A 24,271-nucleotide genomic window follows, 5' to 3' on the forward strand; every position below is an offset into this window, starting at 1 on the left:
ATATAAGATTCTTGGAAATTTTAGTTGTGCTTCCAAAGCGGTGGTTTATGTAGCTAACCGCAATACGTGCCCGGCTTTGTATATAGGAAAGACCGAGAGGGCCTTGCGAAAGCGAATATACGAACATTTGTATGCAATAACCAGGAAGGATGTGAATAATGCATTAGCTTGCCATATTATGGAATACCAAGATCATATTTTTAATTTTGCTGTTTTAAAACAAATTAAGGATGACTCTAGGTCAGGACCATGGCAAATCCTGTTAGAAAAAGAGGAATTGTTTTGGCAGATAAGGACCGCAGCACACATAAATCCAGGTTTAAATGAATCCATTTCCTTGACTTGTATATTAAAACACTTAGCATTAAGGAGGTAGCAATTACAATAAGAATAGGGAGAATTTATAATGGTATTAGTATACACATACACATTTGTTAACATTATAGTTTCAGATATATGTATATACCATTTATGGTTACTATTAAACATGTTTGATTTTTTAAAAAGTGATGTTAAAAAGTGATTTTAATAAATTTAAAAATTCAATAATTTGAAGAATAAATTTAGAATATACAACTCTTGCATAACTTTTTAACATTTTTCAATATGATTATTTAATTTTTATAACTGTTACGAATTTAAGAAGAAAAACTTCTGTTTTTAACTTTTAGAAAGTAGATTTGGATATTATAATTCTAATTTTGTTTATACCATACAACATCAATACACATGCATTCCTTTATGTATATTTAATCACATTATTCTGTAAGTATAATAGATTTAAAACAAACAAACATATTCCAATAGGTTATAATTAGAAGGGTATAAATAATATTTTAGCCCTAGTATTGCTGTCATATCTTTCATCATGCGTAACAAATATTTGAGCATAAATACTTTATTTTTATTAAGACGTTATTATCATTTACGTCGATGACTCGTACTTTCGGACAGTGTCTGAAGATAATTTGTCGCTAAGTTCCCCTTTTTACATCGAAATGAAGACTATCGTACGTCAAAGATTAGAGTTGCTGCATTTTTGAAATATTCACTTATTGGATACATCGCAGTTGTGGGATTTTTGGACACTGTGTGGGTGCTTTCTTCGTATTTTTTGTCCTTCTACAGCCATACCTCTCAACCTGTTGGTACAGGATATCTGAAGATAGCCATTCAAAATAGGGAGACAATGAGCCATACAGTGATTGTGACTATTTCTCTCAGTAATGTATGGGCTGCTAGGATTATAGGGCTTGTTTTAGCAGACATCTGACATATATAGTATTTGACACTGTCATATATGGTTTCAGTACCTCGCAACATACCTTCTCAGATCATCACAGTGATTTACCAGAGAAATACAGGATGAATGATGTATACAACATAATTATGGGCCAAATGCTACGCATTCTTGCACAATCCAGCCTGTTGAGAGGTGTGCCTATGACTAATTTACAGCTGCAGCTGTGGAAATGGTCCAGCACCTTGGTGATATATTACAATGGTGGAATCCCTGTGCATTTCTGTTCTGGCCTGGTCTAAATTCAAGTCAACGGTTGGGTAATATAAGTCAGACAAGATCAGGGTGACAGGCAGACTCCGGATAGGTTTGTTGGGGATAAAATATGTTTGGGGGTGTCCTGGGTCAGATACGTTTGCCTATACCTACCAGTACTTTGCATAGGGGTCTTCACAAAGGCTGACTGCACTTGGAGGGTCTTGTGTGTGTCAGACTGCTTGACCAGCCTGTAGGTGTGTGTGTGTCTCACATATAAGTATGACCCACCTCATTTTGCTTGGATGGCCACATTTTGGGGTCAGGATGTTGCACAAAATGAGTGATCAGGAAAGGGTGTGCTACTCCCCATGGCTGTGGGCCAGAGTTCTGTGGGTGCAGACATGTCACCATCTTCCAGGGTTAGGACTGCCTGCAATGACTGCATTCCCATGTTTCGACTCCTAGCCCTGCCTGTCGACTGTACAGAGTATCACAGAATGCCCACATTCATGACTCGTATATCTTGTTGGTTAACCAAACGAGTGTGGTTTTCAAAGAAAAGTGTTTTGCAAGTCACTCAGGTTTGAAGTCAGATATTACTGACAGCTGACATTGCAGTTTCAGACTTTGTACCCCTCAGACATTCCATGCTACTACAATCATTCCATCAACTTTATAACATTATTAGAGCAGTATTTCAAAGGTGCCCTTCTCTTTGGACCTTTTTTCATCCCCATTATTCATGACTTTGTCCAGATTTCTGGCTCTCTGATACTGGCAGGTTTTCTCCTAGCAGTTAGCAGCATGGCCTTTCTTTGAATTTTGTAGACTGTGTTATGGACCCCATAATACTCCCTAACAGGGCACTGTGGGTGCAGCATGGGCATTTGCCACAGGCCTGTAAGCCACGTGTGACAGATGCAGGCAATCTGTAGCAAGGCAGTGCATTCTGATGATCATATGTTCCCAGGCTGCAAGCAGTGGACAACTTTGGGATGGCACCAGTAAGTTGACTGTGGGTGCTACTGAAAATTGCTTTCTGTTTGTGTTGAGCCATCACTCTAGTTGATAGCTGGATACTGCTTAAGGATAGGGACATGTTACTGCATTTCTATGGGACTATGGGGGGGAGGGTGACACATCTGTGCACAATACACATTTGCAGAGTCTGTGCTGATAATTGCTTAACATTTTGGTCCCATTTAGCATAGCAGTGTGCCCTATCTTTGAGACTACAGGCATAACAGTATCGACCCACAGATCAGATTGTTCTGAGATAATCATTTGTAATTTCAGACTTCTTATCTTTCAAAGCCATGCTGCCACTGCCAGACCTGCTGTGATATCACTGTGTGAAAGTCTGTAGGTGGGGATTTTATGGATGTCGCCATGTGGGGGCCTTTGCCTGACATTTCTGTATGGTTTTCTACAGCTGATCTGTTGGGTGAGGCTGGGAGTGGGAATGGGACACCCACCTTGGCATTCACCATGTGATCTATGACTCCCCAGTTATTTGGCTCACCATATATACTGCAATGGTATTTATCTGCTAGGGTGGTACTGCATAGTGTAGGTAGGTCAGTATTGGGAATACACTTCCTGCTGTCCCACAGAGCTGTCAGTTATCTGCTGCTATCCCAGTAAGCCATCCTGTTCCCTTGCATGCTTGAATCAATACCATAGATATGCTATCAGAGCATTCCACTCCATTCATTTATTTTGTTAAGGAGACTGACTTACCTTGCACCTAAGGCTGTTGTGAGGATGCTGCTTGAAGGCTGACTATGTCAGATGCATGCAGTACACTGCCTATACATGGTAAAGTATAGGTGGTGTGAGGGTTGGCATCAATTTTACTGTGTGTGCGAGTCAGAGAGAGATCAGTCCCTCTGGTCCTAAGTGTATGTGCTATGTGTTGCCTCTTTGCCAAGGGCAGGGCATACTGGGCATGCCTCCGTTTGCCTACAGGGGCAGGTTCAGGATATTCCTCCTCTGAGTCCTTCTGTGCCTGTGGAGACCTTGTCAATGGTGGGGGGCTGTGTGGCCCTTCCCCATTTTGTTCCTGCTGCAGCTGTTTTCGTAGGATCATATTGTGTAGCATGGCACATACTATGAACATGTGTGCACATGTGACCGGAGAGTACTGCAAGGCTCCACCAGATATGTCAAGGCAGCGAAACTGTGACTTGAGCATTCCAAACACATGTTCTATAATGATCCTGGGTTTGTGGGTGTGCCTCATTATGGTGTTCTTGTGTGGTTGTGTTTGCATTTCTGATGGGTGTCACCAGCCACGGCTCCAGTGCATAGCCAGCATCCCCCACCAGCTGGCCATATAGGATGTCCCCACTGGCAAACGCCTGGTACAGCTGTGATGAAAGCCAGATGTCAGAGTCGTGATAGCTTCCAGGGCTGCCAGCACACACATTCATGATAATGCCCTGGGCATTGCACACGACCTAGCAGCTGATGCTGTGGAATCCTTTGCGGTTTAGGTAAACCCAACCCTGGTCACTGGGTGGTGCTTTGATGTGGATGTGCATGTAGTCTATAGCACCCAGTACCTCTGGGTATTCTGCTACATGGTGGAAGAGACACATGTTGCTGGTCCTCTCCTTACGGGTGCTAGGGAAGCAAATGTGCTCAGCGGCATGTGGTCACATGGCATCCAGGAACTGGTGGAGTATCCTGGAGGCAGAGGCCTGTGAGACCCCCATGATTTCCCCAGTTGGTCTTTGGTAAGTACCTGTAGCTAGTATTCTTAAGGCTACACATACCTTGGTATCCACTGGGATGGGTTCCCCTCTGAGTCTGAGGTGAGGCCGGCACAGCTCAACAAGTTGCTGAAGTATGTCCCTGCCCACCGTGTTGCTCTCTAGTACCTCCAGATCATGTAGTCTGGTAGGTTACCCTGGATCTGAACACTCTTCTCCTCCACCTCGGTCTGAGTAGGTTGTCAGCATTATCCTCCTCACCACCCTCTGTCTCTAGCACATACTGATAGATCAAAGCAACAGCAGCCCCTAACATGTTTTGATAGTTTTGTCAGTTTAAAATTCCCCCAAATGTGTACACCAGTGATGTAGAGTTTGTGGGAAAAATCAGACAGAAAAGTGTCTGCATAGTTTATAGTAGTGTGCTGGGCTGCTCCCTGTGTAATTGACTGATTCTGATACATTCCACCTGCCAGCTATGGTAGTTCTCCTCGATTGCCTTCCTTCTGCTGTTTTTCCTTCCCATTACTTCACATTTAAGCCCTGATGCGTGCTGCACATACCTGTTGCTCAATCGTAAACAGTTCTACTATTTCTGATTTTTTTTTTTATGCCCAGTGCATGCTGCGCACACCTGTTTAGCTAAAGTAAACACTTTTAAGCAGAACCTGGCCCTCCCCTGGGTGTGAACATGCTCTGCATTTTATGGAATAAGGCAATACAGCCTCAGATACACCCCCTTCCTTAGATGTGCTTAGCTAAGGGCAAACACGGGCCACTGAGCTCCAATGTGCTTACAACAAGCATGGCACACCCCCTTTTCATGTTAGCTGCTCCTCCTGTCTACATGGTGGTGTTAGAGCACCTACATGGTTAGGTGCAGTCTGACATTTGAATTTGTGATTCAGTATAAATCCTCTCATTTGCATACTTACTCAATAGTTACCCCACTTACACTGGACCTTTCCCCTTAGCAACCACTACTCCCTGGTATTGTTTTCATTCTGCATGCCATTGAGTATAATGGCAAAATGCAGATTTCTGTAAAAATTGACCCCCCCCCCCTTTTTATTTATTTTTTTTATTTTCAGCACAATCCCATTTACACGCCGCTGCCTCTGCTTAAATGGCCAAGATCGGACAAAAAAAAGTTTTGTTTAAAAAAATGAAAACTATTTTCATTCAGTGAAAAGGTAATAATAATAATAATTGATAAATAGATGTCATGAGACATTTAAACAATAAAGTATTGCTACTTGTGCTCAACAGTTTACTATAACAAAGCAAGACATTTTATGTCAACCCTATTAAACATAAGGTTCATTTCTTTATTTGTTTTGTATATAAATTCACGTGTAATGATAACATACTCATGGCATTAACATCAAGCTTCTAATAAAAAGGTTGCCAGTGCTATATATATATGTTCACATTATTATTAATGTATCTAGAAAACATCTCAACCAGATAACATCAGAGAAAATCCTCAAAACTGTATAATGTCGGTCTGTCTTTCCTGCTAAAAGTAAGTAAAATTAAAGTGCTGAGTGCAGGTTTTAGGCCCTTACACTCAACTTACTTGTGTGATCTGAGTTATTTAAGATTCTCCCTCTAACCACTCCTACTGCTTTCTCTACCTCCCCTACCTCTAACAAGTTTATACTGGCTACAAAGTAGTACAGGCATAATTTTAAAACCTAGGTGCTTAGGATTCCTTATTTCTCCCTCCTTGGCTGACCTGGAGTGACTCTCAGTGTAAGGTTCTTCACTGTATGGATTTTTTACTCTTTTTGTGGATAACTGAACAACCTACTTCTAGGCTTTGATACTGCACAGACCTGTTTCTAGGCCCTGATAATGCACAGACCTATTTCTAGGCTCCGATACTGCACAGACCTATTTCCAGGCTCCGATACTGCACAGATCTATTTCTAGACTGATACTGCGCAGACCTATTTCTAGGATCTGATACTGCACAGTCCTTTTTCTATGCTCTGATACTGCACAGACATATTTCTAGACTGATACTGCACAGACCTATTTCTAGGATCTGATACTGCATAAACCTATTTCTAGGCTCTGATACGGCACAGACCTATTTCTAGGCTCTGATACTGCACAGTCCTATTTCTAGGCTCTGATACTGCACAGTCCTACTTCTAGGCTGTGATACTGCACAGTCCTATTTCTAGGCTCTGATACTGCACAGTCCTTTTTCTAGGCTCTGATACTGCACAGACCTATTTCTAGACTGATACTGCACAGACCTATTTCTAGGCTCTGATATTGCACAGACCTATTTCTAGGCTGTGATATTGCCCAGACCTATTTTTAGACTGATACTTCACAGAACTATTTCTAGGCTCTGATACTGCACAGACTGCTCTATTTTGTTGCAGAGGCTTTATAAGTAGCTAGTGACTTTACTGAATTCCATCCTAATATTTGTGTTTTAAACTGAACCTGCACATAGAAAAAGTGTATAATCATCAGAGTGACTACTTGCTGTATATGTTTTTAATGTTTAAATTGCTCAGACACATTGAATAAATGCATTTACAACCTGAATAACTTGTGATAGCTATACTGGAATTGCTTTTGCTGACTATTTTCCAGTTATACAATGATGAATGTTTCTGGTATAACTTTTAAATCTGGCAAGTGTTTGTTATGTTCTCTGCTACTATGTTTTCTTCGCCATAAACCCTAGTCCACTCTGAAGTATGCTACTTTTACCTCCCCAAACCCCTCTGATTGTACTGTTGTAAAATAACTGCCTGTTGTTGCCTTAATGCTTATCCTAGAATCTCTGCTTTTCTCTTTTTCTAGTCAAACTCTACATCTACCTACACTAGCGTACTGCAGCTCCTGCAAAACGGTGTCTACGGGATTGCAATTGGCTACCACAGTCTCTAACAACAAAACCTTTTTCTCTTCCAAAAATTAAACAGTGTAGGTTACAAACCTAAAAGGAATTTGTTAAGCTCTATTTTACTGTGCTGTGTAACCAGGTGAGTCACCATTTTGTTCAGCCTCAGGGCTCTTTCTGCTTTATTTTTTGCCTACTTCACCTGTAACTAAAGTAAACAGATTCATACATTTGTTTCTCTGACCCTAACTTTTACAGCTATACCTTGTACTTTTGTGGCTTTCTAACACTCAGACATAAATTCCTGTTTGAAAGTTTTACTTATTTGTCTGACATTTGAACAAGTAAACCTGATAAAAACCTCAAAGTTCTATACTGTTGGTCTGTCCTTCCTGCTAAAAGTTAGTAAAAGTAAAGCGCTGAATGCAGGTTTTAGGCCCTTGCATTCAACTTACTTGTGGTGTGGTCTGGTTCTGCCCAGGTTTTAGGCCTTTACATTCAACTTACTTGTGGTGTGGTGTGATTATGCTTGGGTTTTACGCCATTACATTAAACTTACTTGTGATGTGTTGTGGTTCTGCCTGCTCCACTCGGGCTCCCTTCGCTCACCTCCCATCCCCAAATCCCACCCACCCAAAGTATCCTCAAAGTTATACTTTTACCTCATTGTCTGGTCACTCCCACAGCCCCCTCCCACCACCATAACATGTGCTCTCACCCTTTCACTCTTCCCACCGTGTGACCAATCTTTCCCTTTTCCCCACCCACTTTGGGCTGCCTCCTCTGTGGTTTTGCCTCTCTCAAATTTAACTCTTTCACTCTCTAGCACACCTATCTCCTCACATACTCACTATTTCCTCCCCTCAATAATGTTCCTTCCCTCACACTGCTTATTTCTAGCCACCACCCTTCCCTAATATATTTCTTTATATTTTCCCTATAACTCCGCCCCTCCTTTTTCCATCACACAGTGCTACCCTTACTGCTGTTTCTTCCACTTCTAATCTCACTAGCCCTAAGCACTTCCTACCACACTGAGCTCCATATCTTCCCCTCTTCTCCCTCCTTTCCGTTTCCCAGACCTCTTCCAACATATAACCAAGCACCACTGACTATTGCCTCCTCTCTTTTCTGTCTCTTCCCTTTCAATGTCTTAAATTTAAACTCATGGCCTACTCTGCTCTTACTCCGAAGCCCAAACTCAAGTACCCCATTCCCCTTACTGACCATCCTCACCTTTTCCATCTTGTCTTTGCTCTTCTGTATTCTGGTGACATCCATCCTAATCCTGGTCCCTCCCCTCTCTCCACTCCCCCTCCACCTTCATCTGCTGTCCCTCAAAAAGTATCCTCAAATATCTCCAGCCTCAACCATCTCTCTATCTCTGCAATGAGCATCCAAAGCCTAAACAACAAAATGTCCAACTAATGGTTGGCCAAACACAAACCTCACATCTTGGCCCTATTGGAAACCTGGCTAAAACTTCATATCAATTCGTCTGAATTTCTCCCACCTCAATACAATATCTATAGGTCTGATAGGACACCCAAAAAAGGCGGTGGGGTGGGTACCTTGTACTCTGTCTCAGTAATGTTAACACCTATAGCCATTACCCTGCCTAGTTTCTCCCCTGCTGAACTACTGCTCCTAGACTGACACACCAATAACTATAGGAAGTTTGCTATTGCCTCTATCTATATCCCCCCAGGTAAAAACATCCCTATCCTATAACATTTACTCTCCTGGAAAAACACCTCCATCCTGTATGAAACCTCGACACGGCTATTAATAGGACGTGCTGGAGGGATAGATTCATCACCCAAAGACTCCCTATGCTGTGGAATAAAATCCCGGTATATGTGAGGCAGAGCACCTCGCTGGCCTTGTTCAAGAGAAATCTTGACCAATGGATGGGAGATCGCAGATATACCCCAGGGATTACCTCAGTGTCACTGCTCAACAGAGGCACAGCAAAATAATGGGTATAGTTCCCCATACTAAAGGGGTGGCGTAAGCCACAAAACTATGGGCTAGGCTTGTAAATGCCCTCGGGCAGATAGCCTAGTATGAACCTATGAACCTATGAACCTATCATTCTTGGAGAGGTAAACCGTCATTCTTGGAGAGGTTAATATACATTGGAACTCCCTTTTTGGTAACTCACCCCAACATTTCATAAACCTGTATGGATTCTCACAACTGATCACTACCCCTACCCACTACAGTAAAAACGCTACTGGTTCCACAATAGGCTGTATCCTGACCAACTTTCCAAACAACTATTTTAACCCTTCTAACTTCCCTGACTCTATTAGTGACCATTCTCCCATCTGTATCTTAAGGCACTCTCCTCATCTCTCTAAGCCCCATCTCTACAGAGATTGTAGGAAACTGACTAACCTTTCCCCACAAACCTTTAACTATAGACTCTTTGCCATCAACTGGTCTTTCCTAAAAACTCTCCCACTCAATGACGCTGTTACTAAATTCAACCACATTTTCCTTGATGTTCTAAACTCTCTTGCCCCAACTTGCAAAATCAGAATCAAGTCTAATTTTGCACCCTGGCTCTCTAAAGCTACTCATGCTTTGATGCATGAAAGAGATGCTCTATGGAAAAAATGGCAAATCACTAAAACTCTCACATTTCTCCAAAATTATAAGCAAGTCAGAAATCATGTAAAAAATGCATTTGTTTTGATAAACACCAATATTTCACTAAATGTCAAAGCTCTTGCCCAAATGACCTCCAAAAATTCTAGAGTACTATCAATTCCCTGCTTCATACTGGTTCTCCTACCATCCCTAACCCTTTCCCCTATCACTCTCCCTCTGAAACTGCAGACAGTCAACAAACATTTCATAGACAGCATATCTAAACTCCTACTGTCTGGTAACTGTGCTCATCCCAACTCTTCTGTGTCACCCTCACCTCCCCCTAAACCTCTACGCTCCTCTGTCTCTCAGCCTTTTACCTTGTGACCTGTTTCTACTTAATAAATCAAATCCCTGTTTCTTAAACTAAAACCATGCTCTCCCTCCTCTGATAAACTCCCCCCGCAATTTCTGAAAATTGCTGCTGACTCTATTGCATATCCTGTATCTATCCTAATCAACCGCTCCACTCAGGAATCTACCGTATCAGAAATATGGAAATCCTTCTATACCACTCCTCTGCACAAAGGTGGAAACTCTGTTGAACCCTCTAACTATAGACCAATCTCTATTCTCTCACCACTCTACAAGATCCTTGAAAGATGTATACATACTCAACTACTGTCTTTTCCCATTCACAAAAATCTCCTCACCCCCTCGCAACATGGTTTCCTTCCTAAACACAGTACTTCGACTGCCTTACTATCCTTTACTCAAAAAGTTGCAGGAGCTAGGGACAACAACCTCATCTCCTGTGTATTCCTTGATCTCTCTAAAGCCTTCAACATGGTGTCTCATCCCATCCTTCTTAACGAACTCTCAGACCTAAACTTCTCTCCTTCTACTCTTGGCTGGTTCCAATCATACCTTACTGGCAGAAAACAAGCTGTTAGATGGCAGCAGGCTTTCTCACTCTTCTTTGCTGTTCAAACAGGAGTACTCCAAGTCTCCAAACTTGGATCGCTCCTTTACAACATTTTTTCCAACAACCTACATTCATCCTCCAGTCTCTCATCTGTAGCACAATACACAGATAAATCTACTGTCTTATCTATTTACAACACTACCTCTGAACTACACACACTAACACAGAACTCCTTTATCTCTGTTGAAAAATGGCTCAGAAACAATCAACTAATCCTTAACCCTAAGAAAACTCAACTCCTTCTCTTCCTACCTCAGACACACTGTTACCTTAAAACCAACTTTTCTCTTTCCTCCCTAAATGGCACCACTATCTCCCCTGCCTCACATACCAAACTCCTTGGGGTAACAATTGATGACCAACTAAAAATTGACTTACATACAACAGGCCCAAAAACTTGAACAACTTTACAGTAACAAAAAATTCCTCACTACTGCCACTAAATGCAGTCTTGCACAGGCATTTCTCTTACCTAGTATTCTCCCCCATCCTTACCAATATCCAAACTGTCTCAGTGCAGAAACTGAAACAAACATACAACAAAATTGCCTGATTTATTCTAAACCAACCACTCTCTACACATCACTGCCTCTCACTAAACAAACTTCAGTTGCTGGAATTTCCGCACCTTCTCCTACAATCACAACTCCACACTATATTTTCCATACTCAACAACCCCTCTGCCTGCCCTGCTGTTACCTCCCATGTTACTCTCTACCCCCCCCCCCCGCGCGGCCTCTCCAGAGTGCTGATCAGCATTTTTTCTCAGTTTATAAACCCCAAAAGAATATTGGCAAACCACTTTACAAACTCTCTGTCTCACTAAATTGGAACAAACTCCCTCTCCATATCAGATCCGTTTCCTTTCCCTGTTTTGAAAAGGAGCTTAAATCCCACCTACTAAACTTGAAATTATGCCATTGCCTTGACAACACGTAGTCTTAGTCTGTCCTACTGTATAACCTGCATAACCTGTTGCATCTCCTAACTTTCTTTCTCTGTTAGTAACTTATGCTTAAACTAACCTCCTAAACCCTCAGCTCTACAACTATAGTCCTACTATAGCCCAATCCTTTCTTCTCCCTCCATTCTCCACACTAGCTATCTTTTTCCCCTCACACTTCCTATCAATGTCTATACATAATCCTTCTTTTGAACAACGATTATCTTTTTGTTTTAACTCTCATATGTAGTGAATTTTAGACCACTGCTTATCAGTGCAACCCTTAATGCTCATAATTTTTTCTTTTGTTTTCTTTTTTATAATTGATTTCATATTTGCTTTATTTTTAATTTTTGTCTTGTGTGTTTATCTTTTGCTTATATTTGCTAGGGCTCTTCCCCTTGGATCTCCACTGAAAATGGGTTACTTACTATTAATGCAATGCAAATAGTTAATAACCTTTTCTTTTTAACAATTATTTTGTATTGTGATTGTGATTTAATATTTGTATATTGTCACTTTATCTTTACTTATATTAGCTGGGGCTTTTCCCTTCGGGTCTCCACTGAAAATGGGATTGTTTGCAAACTCAGTTGGACTAACCCGGTTAACAAATCTGAAATAAATAAATAAATAAATAAATACATACATACATACATAAATAAATAAATAAATATGTACATTTAAATATAGTCTTCAAGAAATGTACTCAAGAATATATCACAGTACGTGCAGCACTTCTGACAGATCTTAATGTAAATATCTTCTTCTTCCGGCTTTTCCCGGTTAGGGGTCGCCACAGCGGATCACCTTGCCCACTCATGATTGGCAGTGGAGTTTTGCAGTGTTGATTTTGCCAGCCCGGCACCCAACCTTCCACAGAAGGCACACACATGCACACACTCACACCTAGGGCCAATTTAGAGTGTCCAATCCACCTACAGCATGTCTCAATGTAACTATAATGTTCACCAAATCTTTGGTTTAGATGCTTTCCATAGTCTTCTTATCATTTCTCTTATGTAACAAACTATACTGCTTTACATAACAGAAATGGTATGTCCATACGCTTATTTTTCATTCAAAAATAGATATCAAAACTAATCATCTAGAAAGAAAAAAATAAACTTTTGATAATCGACTATAGCATAGTGAATTATATTATTAAGCTACGGCGTCTTAACAGTACAATATAACTTAGATTTTAATTTAAGTTAGCCAGAAATTAGAGTTTATGTCTCTTATTGTATTCCCCATTCACAATATTATGATTTCATTGACTTTGTTCATCTAAGAACATAGTGACATTTGAGCTAGTGCATTATATACAGGCTCCACCTATTATTTAAATTAAACTTCTAAAGCTGTCCACCAATCAAAATCATAAGTTCTTAACAGCCCTGATTCCCTTAATGGGTGGGAAACTTCACAAAGCTTGAGCTGTTTATCAGAGAAAGCTTCATATGTTTAAGTAAGATGAGAAAGCTCAAGCACTAGAGAGAAAAAAAAATTACTTCTACTTTTTATCAATACATCTTCAAACCAGAAAACATATTTCTCTAATTATCTGATAGTGTCTCATCCATTATCAAGACTAAGGAACATATATAAAAAATTTATAAGGAATCTATTCCAAGCATCACATCCCCTTCATTTGGGAACTATAACATGAAAATATATACAGAGAATGGAATTATCCCCCTCCCCAAAAAACAAATACATAGCAGTTCATCTGGTAAGGTACAACAGATACACATTATCAAAGCCCATGCACTAATAAGGTAAACAACTTTCAGGTTATACTATTAGTAATGCTAAAACTCCTCCTCAAATGTTATACTGAATTACAATTAGGCAGGGCCAGATCTACATTCATAAAATATGTTTTTCTATTTAACCCCTCTAAGGCATGTTTTCGCTGTTAAAGCTTTTAAAACATGAAATGCCACTTGAAGCACAAGCCCCTTTTTAGTAATTAATTTCCCATTTATGGGAATAAGACAACTTAGAGAATTAGATGTGTAAACTAATGTAATCAAACTCAGTGCAACTACAACTGACACACAGACACACAACATGCATTAGCTAAATGGCAACCAACTGTAAATTCAACACCATGGTGTATATTTTAGTAAATGGGCTATATGCTTTTTTAAATATGGATTGAGACTATAAAAGACTTAACAGTTTGTTATAACATATCAAGAAAGTGTGTGTTTATAAAACAGGCAATTATAACATCAAACAGTTAGGTTACCTTGCAGACTTTTTGTTGATTTTTTTAACTTCTGCTTATGTTATAGATGAGTATGAGATCTTTCCCTGTTGTTGTTGTTCTTTTGGCTTTTCCCGGTGGAACTCTGGTCCACTAATGATTGGCAGTAGATATTTTCGGTGCCGAGGTGCCAGCCCGACACCCAGCCTTCAATGAAGGCACGCCCATTCAAGCATGTCTTTCGAACGCCACTCGACTGCAGGGAGGACATGCAGACTCCACACAAAAGGTACTCCAGCCGAGAATTGAATGGGAAAACCTCTTGTTGTGAGGCGACAATGTTACTGCTGCACCACCATGGCTTACAGTATGAGATCTTTCCCAGTATTGTTTTAAAAATATGAAGATAAAGAATAGCAATATTTATATAAGGAGAAAAGTAATATTTGGCACTTTATTATTTTCTTTATATATAAATTAAGAAACAAGTCATTTGTTTCTTAATTTCTTCTTCTTTTCATTTACCTTCCATCCATTTTTCTCTGCCTGTCTCTTCAAGGATACAATGGACTAATCCATATCTTCTGTTTGTTCTAATATTTTATTAGTTTTTAGATATGACAATACACAGTCCAGATCTTCGAAGAGTTTAGTTTCATCTGAAAGGAAAATCTTTAATCTGGCAGGAAACAGTAGATGTACTTTTATTTGTTTTTTCCTTAAGTTCTCTAATGAGAGGAAGAATTGTTTTCTCTTGCATATTACTGCTGCACAATAGTCATTGGCAACACAAATGTTATCATCCATCTGTTTTGAGTTGTGATTTAGCATAGGCAGCCTTAAGAACAAGTTATTTATCTTGAAAGAAAACAAATAACAATAACAGACCTCTGAGAAGTGTTGTTTTTAGATGCAGAAATAAAGTACAGCTGTGTACACTTACCAGAAATGTAGATGTTCAAGTGTATTCACTGTTGCAGTCATTACATTTGGGTAATCTGCTTTCAGGTTGCCCTCAGTCAGCCTGATTAACAAAGTCTTGGGTCCTGCATCAGTTGCTGTCCCTTCTTCCATGACGTCAGGTCATCAGGGTTATAAAACATGCAGCCAACGCCATTACATCAGTTTTTCTTGCCCCAGATGTCAGGTGCTCCCCAATGGGAAGCAATTTAACATAAAAACACAAAGATATACCTCCAACAAAAAAGCAAATACACAAGAAAGTCTTTCAAGCATAGTAATGGAAAGTAGAGGTATAGCCAAAAGAAGTTAGGGGGTAGGAGGGAGGGTAACCAGGACTGCAATAGTGAATACACTCAAACATCTACATTTATGGTAAGGGTACACAACTGTACTATGTTCTTCATGTTTCACTGTTGCAGTCCTTACATTTAGGTAGATTCCCAAAGCTATGGTTGGGAGGAGGAGTTTAGATAGCATTAGGGCCAGCCATAAGGCCCTGCAAGGTTGCAGTGGCAAAGCCAGCTCTGGATTTAGAGAAAAATGGCAAATGATAATGCTTGGTGAAGGTATGTACAGAACTCCAGGTAGCAGCTTCTATGATGTCCCTGGTAGAGACCCCTCTGTGAAAGGCTGTAGAGGCAGATGCAGCCCTGGTGGGGTGAGGTCTGATCCCCTGGGGGAGAGGTTTTCCATGGTGCTTATAGCAGAAAAGAATGCAATGGCTTATCCATTTAGAAATGGTTTGCTTTGAAATAGCCTTCTCCTCTGCCCCTGCAGCAAATGCTACCAGCAGTTGTTCAGATTTCCTTTGAGGTTTTGTCCTGTCCAAGTACAATCTAAGTTGTCTGTGCACATCTAAGGAATGCAGTATTCAGTCCCCTTTATTCTGTGGATTGGGAAAGAAGGTTGGCAGATGGATGGACTAATTAAGAGCCACACTGGGTACCACCTTGGGCATGAATGATGGACTGGTTCTGAATGATACCCTGTCTGGATGAAAGATGATGAAAGGCTCCACTGCCATAAAGGCATGTAATTCAGATATCCTTCTAGCCGAAGTGATTGCTAAAAGGAAAGCTGTTTTCCAAGAAAGAAATTTTAAGTCTGCAGTAGCAGCTGGCTCGAATGGAGGTAGACTGAGTTTCTTCAAGACAAAGTTAAGGTCCCAGGCTGGGGTTGGGGCTCTCCTGTGTGGTCTCAAATCTTTGGCCCCTCTGAGGAACTGCTTGAGCAGTGGATGACAGAAGAGGGGAGGTTCTGTGTTTTATGAGCTGAAATGGCTGAGGCGGGGATTTTAATGGAGGAAAAAGACAGGCCTTGGTGAAGCATCTCAGTTAAGTATTGTAAAATCTGAGGTAAATTGGGCACTGCTGTGCTCATCCCTTGAGATTGGTTCCAGGCACAGAATCTTTTCCATTTTTCAGCATAAGATTTTCTAGCACTAGGCCTCCTTGCCTCTAAGATGATATCCATCACAGGTTTGCTGAGGGATGGTAAAAGAGAGTGTAAGTAGTTAGCCAGGCTGTAAGGTTCAGTGTTGGAAGCTGTGGGTGCAGAATCTGGTTTTCCTGCTGAGACAGCAGGGAAGGAGTCTGAGGCAGGTGCCATGGAGATAACCGTGACACACTGCGCAGTAGGGGGTACCAGTGTTGGCGCGGCCAGTCTGGAGCAATCAAATTCACTCTTGGTTTGTCCTGTTTGACTTTTAGTAGTACTTTGGAGAGCAGAGGCAGAGGGGGAAGACATAGACTGATAGGTTTTTCCAGCTGAAAGACAGAGCATCCACTTTCCAGGCTTGTTTGTGGGGAGTCCTTGTGCAAAATTTGTCCAATTGTTAGTTCTGGGGAGAGGCAAACAGTTCTATATCTGGGCTCCCCCATTTGCTTGCCAAAATGTTGAAAGTCCTTGGTTCCAGTTTCCACTCATGTGGGTCCATGAGGTTTCTGCTTTGTCCGTCTGCCAGTGTATTTCATTTTCCTGGCAGGAATTGAGCTTTTAGGTGCACTTGGTAGCTCAAAGCTGTGTTCCACAATGCCATGGCTAGTCTGCAGAGGGGTAAGAATGTGTACCCCCCCTGCTTGTTTATGTACCACATAACAGTGGTGTTGTCTGTCTTTAGCATTAGTTGTCCTGGAAGAATGTGGTCATTGAAAGCTGTCACAGCATTCTGTACAGCTAACATTTCTTTTTGATTGATATGCAGGTGCATTTGACTTGGGTTTCATTTGTCCTGAATGCACTTCCCTGCCAGGTGATCCCCCCATGTATAGTCTGATGCATCTGTTGTTAGGGTTTGGGTGTCAGGGGGTGGTATGAAAGGTAGTCCCTTGTTTTGGTGGCAGGCCTCTGCCCACCAAAGGAACTCTAGGCGTAGGCAAATTATGACAGGAATAATTTTTTCTAGGTTTTGAGAATGTTGACACCATAGGCTTTTTAGATACCACTGTAGTTTCCTCATATGCAGTCTTGCATACGGAATTAGAAGAATGCAGGAGGCCATGAACCTCAAAGCTTACAGTATTTGCCTTGCAGATAGCAGGGCTTTTGTGGCCACTTGTTTGAAGTAGGTTGTCAAATTAATTTGCTTTTCTGGCATGAGGTAAGCCATCTGGGAAGTTGTATTCAAGCTTGCTCCCAGGAATATAATTTGTTGACAGGGTACCAGTTGTGATTTCTTTTCATTTATGGTGTACCCCAGACAAGGTAGAACCCTTCTTACAAAGGCCAGATGATTCAAAAGTATGCCCTGGCTTTCTGCCTGAATTAGACAATCGTCCAGGTAAGGGTATATTTGAATATTTCTTTGACTGCAAAATGTAATAACTGGAGCTAGGCACTTTGTAAATACCCTGAGTGCAGTAGATAAGCCAAAGGGCAGTGCAGAGAACTGATAGTGCATGTAGCCTGCTTTTAAGCATAGGTATCTTCTGCAAGATTCCCTGATTGGGATATGCAGGCATGCTTCTTTTAAATCTAGTGTTGCCAACCAGGCATCTTTGCCTAGCATAGGAAGTAACTGATGAAGAGTCAGCAATCTCCAAAAAGGTGTTTAGAGTAGACAGGTCCAGGATAGGATGCCATGAATTTTCTTTTCTGGGTACTAGGAAAAGTCTGGAGTAGAAACCTTGTCCCTTTTCCTCTTCTGGTACCAGTTGAAGAGCCCACATGCTTAAGAGAGAATGTACTTGTTTTTGGGCCTCTGCCCACTGATTTGGGGGTAGGTCCGGCCACCCACTTGGTGTTGGCAACGTGTGGAAGTGAAATCTGTATCCCTGGGACACTATATTTAAAACCCATTTGTCCTGGGTAATGAGTTCCCAATTCTTTTCATGAAGAGCAATCTTTCCCCCCAAAGGGGCAGTCAGATGATAAGTGCTTGGAAATTTTAAAAGGAAGTCATTGAGACAGTTTACTATAGGGGGAGTCTTATTATTCCCAGATTTGGAAGTGGAGACCCCCCACTGCTTAGTTCTGTGAGTCCACTGAGACTAAACCTGGGGGTTTTGCTGTGTCTGGGTTTGACTTGAGAAGACCTGGAAGGGGCTGGAAAGGACCAATTCTTAGAGGGCCAGTGCCTACTAAATCTAGGAGGCTGAACTTGTAAAAAATCTTTAGCAGTTTGCATATATTTAGCTTTATCTTCCATCTTTTTAAGAACTTCCTCAACCTTGTTGCCAAACAGGCAGCCCTGATTTAAAGAAGCATCCAACAATTTAGCTTTATCGTGATCAGGCAAAGATTGCTCATTGAGCCAAGCATGCCTTCTGAGCATAGAGCCAGTAACAGCAGCCCTGCAAAAGGCCTCTAATTAATCAAAACCACATTGCAAAGTATGTTTTCCAACTTGTTCAGCAGAATACATTAAGTCCTGTAATTCTTTATTTTCCACACAGTCAGCAATCAGCATAATTTTCTGTTTAAGTAGTCCAATAACATGTTGCTGATATTTTAACATATGAAACTGGCAGTTTAAAGCCTTAATGGTCAAGGTTGCAGAAATGTAAACATTCTTACCCCATCTATCCAACACCCTGGAGTCTCTATCAGAAGGGGTAGGATTCTTAGCAGTAGAAACCTTAATGCCCTTAGGCCCCTGTGAAATAGTCTCTGGATCTGCAGTAGGATTTTTGAAAAGGAACTTGTGGGACTCAGGGAACCTTTTCTGGGAGCAGGAGGCAGGGAATCAGGGGCCAAACTAGATTCCGAGAAAGCATCATCAATAATGTCTAGTACAGGAGGAATAGCTAAAGGCATATGCTGAGGTAGGAGAAGGAAATCCCTAAGTCTCTTTTTTGAATCAGAAAAATCCTGACTTTCCCAGTGGAAATGCTCCCTTAGAGTATGTAAGGTTTCCCCAAAAGAAAAATCCTCAGGAGGGGAAGCAGAGGGAATAGAGTCCTCTGCATCAGAATCCTCATAAGTAGGTAAGGACAAATCCAGGTAAATCAGAAGAGTCAGAAAAAACAGAATCCTGATCAGAAGATTCATAATCGACCTCAGTTCTAGGCCTCTTAGAAGGGGGTGTTGGCTACCCCTGATTACAGTTATTAGATCTTCAGCCATTCTTATCATTTGTTTTTTTAGGCATAGAGGCCTGAGCATGTGGCCTGGGTGTCGGTTTTTTAGACATGGATCGAGATTTAGGCCTAAGTAATGAAGGAGGCATAGATTTAATATGCAAGTCTATAGGCCTGAATACACCCTCAGAAGCCAGTGCCTGCACAGCGGCTCCGGACCTATCCAAGGTAGAGACATCCATGGGTTCCATAGTTGAAGCATCTCGGGGCATACTGGACTCTGAATGGGTCTCAGTAGAGGCCTGCGAATCAGAAGTAGCAGGTATCAGGGGCTGTGAAAGCGCCTCACTGAGTACCAGCGAACTGCCGACTGGCTTAGGATAAGTGTCATCGGCAGTTTTGGACCTCGGCGGCCTGTCTCTGTCTTTATCTTTGCATTTTTTCGGAATCCCAGTAGTCGGATTGCTAACCAACGACATTTCTGGATAATTAAACTGAGAGCCAAAATATTTAGAGGCAAAAATATACTGACGATGGATAGTGTGCTGATTAAATAAAGCACAAAACCGACAGCAAGGTACATCGTGGTCAGGGCCTAGGCAAGGAATACAGTACGAATGAAAATCTTTATGAGATGTTTACTTTCCACAAGTAATGCAATTATTATTTTTTATCGACATCGGTAAGGAGCAAGAAAAAGTTTCCCCAATGGGGTACTTAGCTTTAGTTGAAGACTTCAGTTCTAAAACTCGAAAACAAAAATTTCAGGAGTCGGCCGACTGGGATTTGCGAACTGCTACTGCTTCGGGCACCGCATGGCAGGAAAGACTGATGTAATGGCATCGGCTGCATGTTTTATACCCCTGACATCATGGAATTTATATCCCTGACTACCTGACGTCATGGAAGAAGGGACAGCAACCGACGCAGGACCCAAGACTTTGTTAATCAGGCTGACTGAGGGCAACCTGCAAGCAGATTACCCAAATGTAATGACTGCAACAGTGAAACAGGAAGAACATCTAAGGTTCTATGTGCTCTCTTTATTGTGAATGAGAGTGCTTCTGGTAAGCCTATCATTTCAGGGAGCCAGGAACATAAAAAAATTCTTTCAGGTAATCCAAATATATGGATGTTATTCCTGTGAGATCTGTTTTCTAGGTCATCAATTTTGTCTAGGCAAAGAGTATTTTGCTTTAACAGTAACCCAATATTATTTTCATCCTGATTCAGTCTTCCTATGCAGACCAATTAAAAGTCCTATCATTGTATTTAGTTTCCTACTGATTACTGAGCAGTGATCTGTGCCTGACCTACAAGGCAGTCTCTCACCCAGCCCTGATAGAAATGTTGCATATTAACAAAACTAACTGCACAAGAGTTACCTGCTTCAAAGATCTAAACCTGATCTCTGACATGAATAGATTATGCTGAGGAGACAGATATGTGTCCCAAAGATTGCTCTTCTCTGGAATATACTTCCTATTCATGTACAGCAGAGCCCTTCTCTGACTATCTTCAAGCTCAATCTGGACCAATAGATGGGAAATCACAAATTCACTCATTGGATGGCACCCATGTCCCTTATGGACAGAGGCAGTTTGTAAAAATAGTCAAAACCCAATTTGCTGACCTTTGTTATCTTTCTCCTAGTGACAGAAAATTGGGTAAAATCTGAGTAAAACTGGCTAGGCCTGTAAGGGCTCTTGAGACATTAGCCTAGTAATCTCCTATAAACCTCCGCACCTCTTTCTTCTAATACACTGATGATATATATTACAGTCTACAGTTTATAATAATTACTGCAGAGTTAACTACAATGACATACAAGGTGCTCAGTGACTTTTGATTGTCAGACTTGAGAAAACAAAACAAAACAATGCACAACATTACAAACTATAAAGCTTTCATTACCTTGATAACATGGACATAATCTACGACTCATACTTGTTTCCAGATTAGATGGGATTCTATAACAAATTCCAAGGGGTAACTTATCATGTTTCATATAAAATATATTTTTCCATCGATGACCACAGGCCTACATTAAAGAAGAAAAATGTGCCATAAGCATATTATAAATTAAATTATTAAAAACACTCATATTAAAAAGGATGAGAAAACTAATGCCGCTTACCAAAATGTCTCCATTTTCTTTTAGTTGTCTTGACAGAGAGATTCCAAACCACTGAGCATCTGCTTCTGCTCTACACGTCTTTCCACAAATTTCAAATGGTGGCTCACCTGATATAAAAGAATTAAAAATTATCCTTTAAGAGATGCAATTAGTTTTCTCACTTTCTACAAGATCATAAACTAAGCATGTAGATGTTAATAATATGCTTTCCTTGCTTTATACATTATATGGACAATAGGAATATAACCTCTGCAGAAGCAGTTTCTTTGCGAAACTTCAAGTTTTTAAACACACCAAAGTCTTTTCAAAGCAGAAAAAATGTTTTTTATTCATTTACTTGTAAATTAAACTGATTGTATGCCACCCATATTTTACAAAAAAAAAAAAAAAGGCCAGGACAGAGACATATAAAATGATTGTACACAATTAAATTAATTAATAAAAAATTAAGACTTTAAATTTGGGCTACATTGCTTTCTATTATTTAAATTTTAAATGATCTTATAACATTACTCAAACTTATAACGTTATTCACAGCTGAAGTAGTTATATGGTTGAGTACAACATCAAGTTTCTCACTGTTCCAGTGGTTAAACTTTAGTAATTTTGTCAAATCTACTTTTCTTGTAGTATGGCCAGTCAGTTTTTAACTAAGCTTGGCATCAACCCCTATATCACTAAGTGGGTTGCAAACTGGCTCATGGATAGAACCCACAGTGTGAAAGTAGCTGACTCCAAGTCAGACTGCCGATTAGTCATGAGTGGAGTCCCACAGGGTTCGGTCCTGGGTCCTTTCCTGTTTGGTATCTACTTCTCTGAAGTTCAGGCCAACACAAAGGGACTCTGGCTGACAAAGTTCACAGACGATTGCACGTTGGGAGCTATTATTAACTTCCCAAGTGATGTTGACATCCTACATAATGGCCTGACTGTGACCATTGACTGGTGTCAGAACCATGGCCTTAAGCTCAATGCCAAAAAATGTGTTGTCATCCCCTTTGGGAAAAACCAGGTTCCCATGAATTACCACATTGATGGTAGTCCACTGAACACAGAAGACATTATAAGAGATCTGGGAACACAGCCTGACAGCAACCTCTCTTTTGACCACCACATTGCCACTGTGATCAGAAAGTCCTTCTATGTGGCACATCTCATTACTAAGAGTTTTGCATCCAGGAAGAAAGAGGTCATTGTCTCCCTCTACTCTTTCCTCATTAGGCCAGTCATCGAGTACATTGCCCCATTTGGCATGTACCTCACTAGGCACCTGCAACAACTGGAGAGGCCACAAAAGTACCTCACAAAGAGGATCCCAGGCCTTAAACTCTTGTCCTATATGGACAGACTCAAAAAACTCCAACTATTCTCTGTCTCATATCGCCTAATTAGAGATGATCTCTGCTTGACTTACAAAGCCATGTCTGACCCAGCTCGGTTAGAAATGCTACATCTAAAGAAATCTCAATCCATCCACACCACACACTCCAGAGACCTCAACCTCATTACCACAATTAACAGAACATGCTGAAGGGACAGGTTCATAACCCAGAGACTGCCCATGCTATGGAACAGACTTCCCATACATGTCAAGCAGAGAACCTCACTGACCCTCTTCAAGAGAAATCTTGATGAGTGGATGGGAAACATAAAATTCACCCTGGGGATAACATCAGTGGCTCTACTCGACAGAGGCATGGGAACTAAGGTCGGGTGGCACTATGCCAGGGTAATCCTATGGCTAGGCTTGTAAATGCCCCAGGGCCATTAGCCTAGTACACACCTATGAATCTATGAATAAGGCCACCCAAATAAAGTAATTATGTTTTGAGTCAATGATAACTAGTTCTAGTGATTAGTGATTCTAGTGATTCTACAGAAAAACTGTTTCAGTGAATTGATGAAAAAAATCCTAATAAAGTCCTGCGTTAGGCAGGAACAACCCTTCAATCCATGATGCAGTTGCTTTGGTCTCTGTACCAGCTTACTTAATATAACTTCCTCCGTGGTTGCATTGGTTCAGGGAAGCTTAAGAAATCTCACCAAAATGACTGTCCATGGAACAAAAACTCAGACTGATTCTTATTAAAACTCAGACCTATCCTGAAAAGCTGAGTAGGTCAAATATCAGACCCAGATACAAATGAGTTCTTCCAAAATTAATATAATTGAAATGGAAAGATTTCAAAAGAAAACAACTAGAAGAATATGAGATAAGTCACATGTACAACACAATGATGCACTGAACCACTAAATTAATTTATTATGAGCTGAAGAAGTGTGTTCCATGTTGAATGCTTATTTGAATACTTAAGACTTATTAAATCATGTAATAAAACATTTAAAGGAAACAAAACAGTTCATCTTGGTAATTGCTCACAGGAGTAGCAAAGCATGCCCACTCTATATTGGTATTACACCACTCACCACTTCACAACACAGGTAACAGCATACTTCCTTCAGAGCAGCCTGCAAGTGCCATTCAGGATGGAAGTTAAGGAATTCCATGCTATCAAATTTCTGACCCATTCTCTACTACTTGACATTTGCTTTCTGGAGAACAAACAGGCTGATAAGGCTCTCTGGGCAGGGAACAAGTGGGCCATAAAGATTTTGTCCAATACATGGATTCCTGTTTTTTACCTGCAGCAGAAATAAGCCAATGGAGCACAGGAAAATGAGCAATCTTGTAAATCCCAGTGACTTTTGAAGAATGAAAATTTTGCTCCGAGGGATATGAATTAGTAGGTTATTAATGTGGTGGCTTATAATGGCATTTCTCTTTCCTTATAGAACCTGAGGTAGTTGAGAGTTGCTTTCCTTTGCTTTATTTTT

At 40.8% G+C, this 24,271-nt stretch overlaps 1 protein-coding gene across 1 annotated transcript in view; it reads right to left on the reverse strand.

Moving 5' to 3' along the window:
• The window catches only part of ITGA4 (integrin subunit alpha 4), a 1,222,769-nt gene that overhangs the window by 820,000 nt on the left and 378,498 nt on the right, over positions 1–24,271 (reverse strand). Inside the window, exons 3-4 of the mRNA XM_044075262.1 lie at positions 21,437–21,543; positions 21,214–21,340 (exon numbers count right to left, since the gene is read on the reverse strand). Of these exons, the coding sequence (XP_043931197.1) occupies positions 21,214–21,340; positions 21,437–21,543 (234 nt within the window). The remainder of the gene's footprint in view (positions 1–21,213; positions 21,341–21,436; positions 21,544–24,271) is intronic.

The sequence above is a fragment of the Protopterus annectens genome, chromosome 6.part0, assembly GCF_019279795.1.
Source record: "Protopterus annectens isolate FY-2018-M chromosome 6.part0, PAN1.0, whole genome shotgun sequence".
Taxonomy (NCBI): domain Eukaryota; kingdom Metazoa; phylum Chordata; order Ceratodontiformes; family Protopteridae; genus Protopterus; species Protopterus annectens.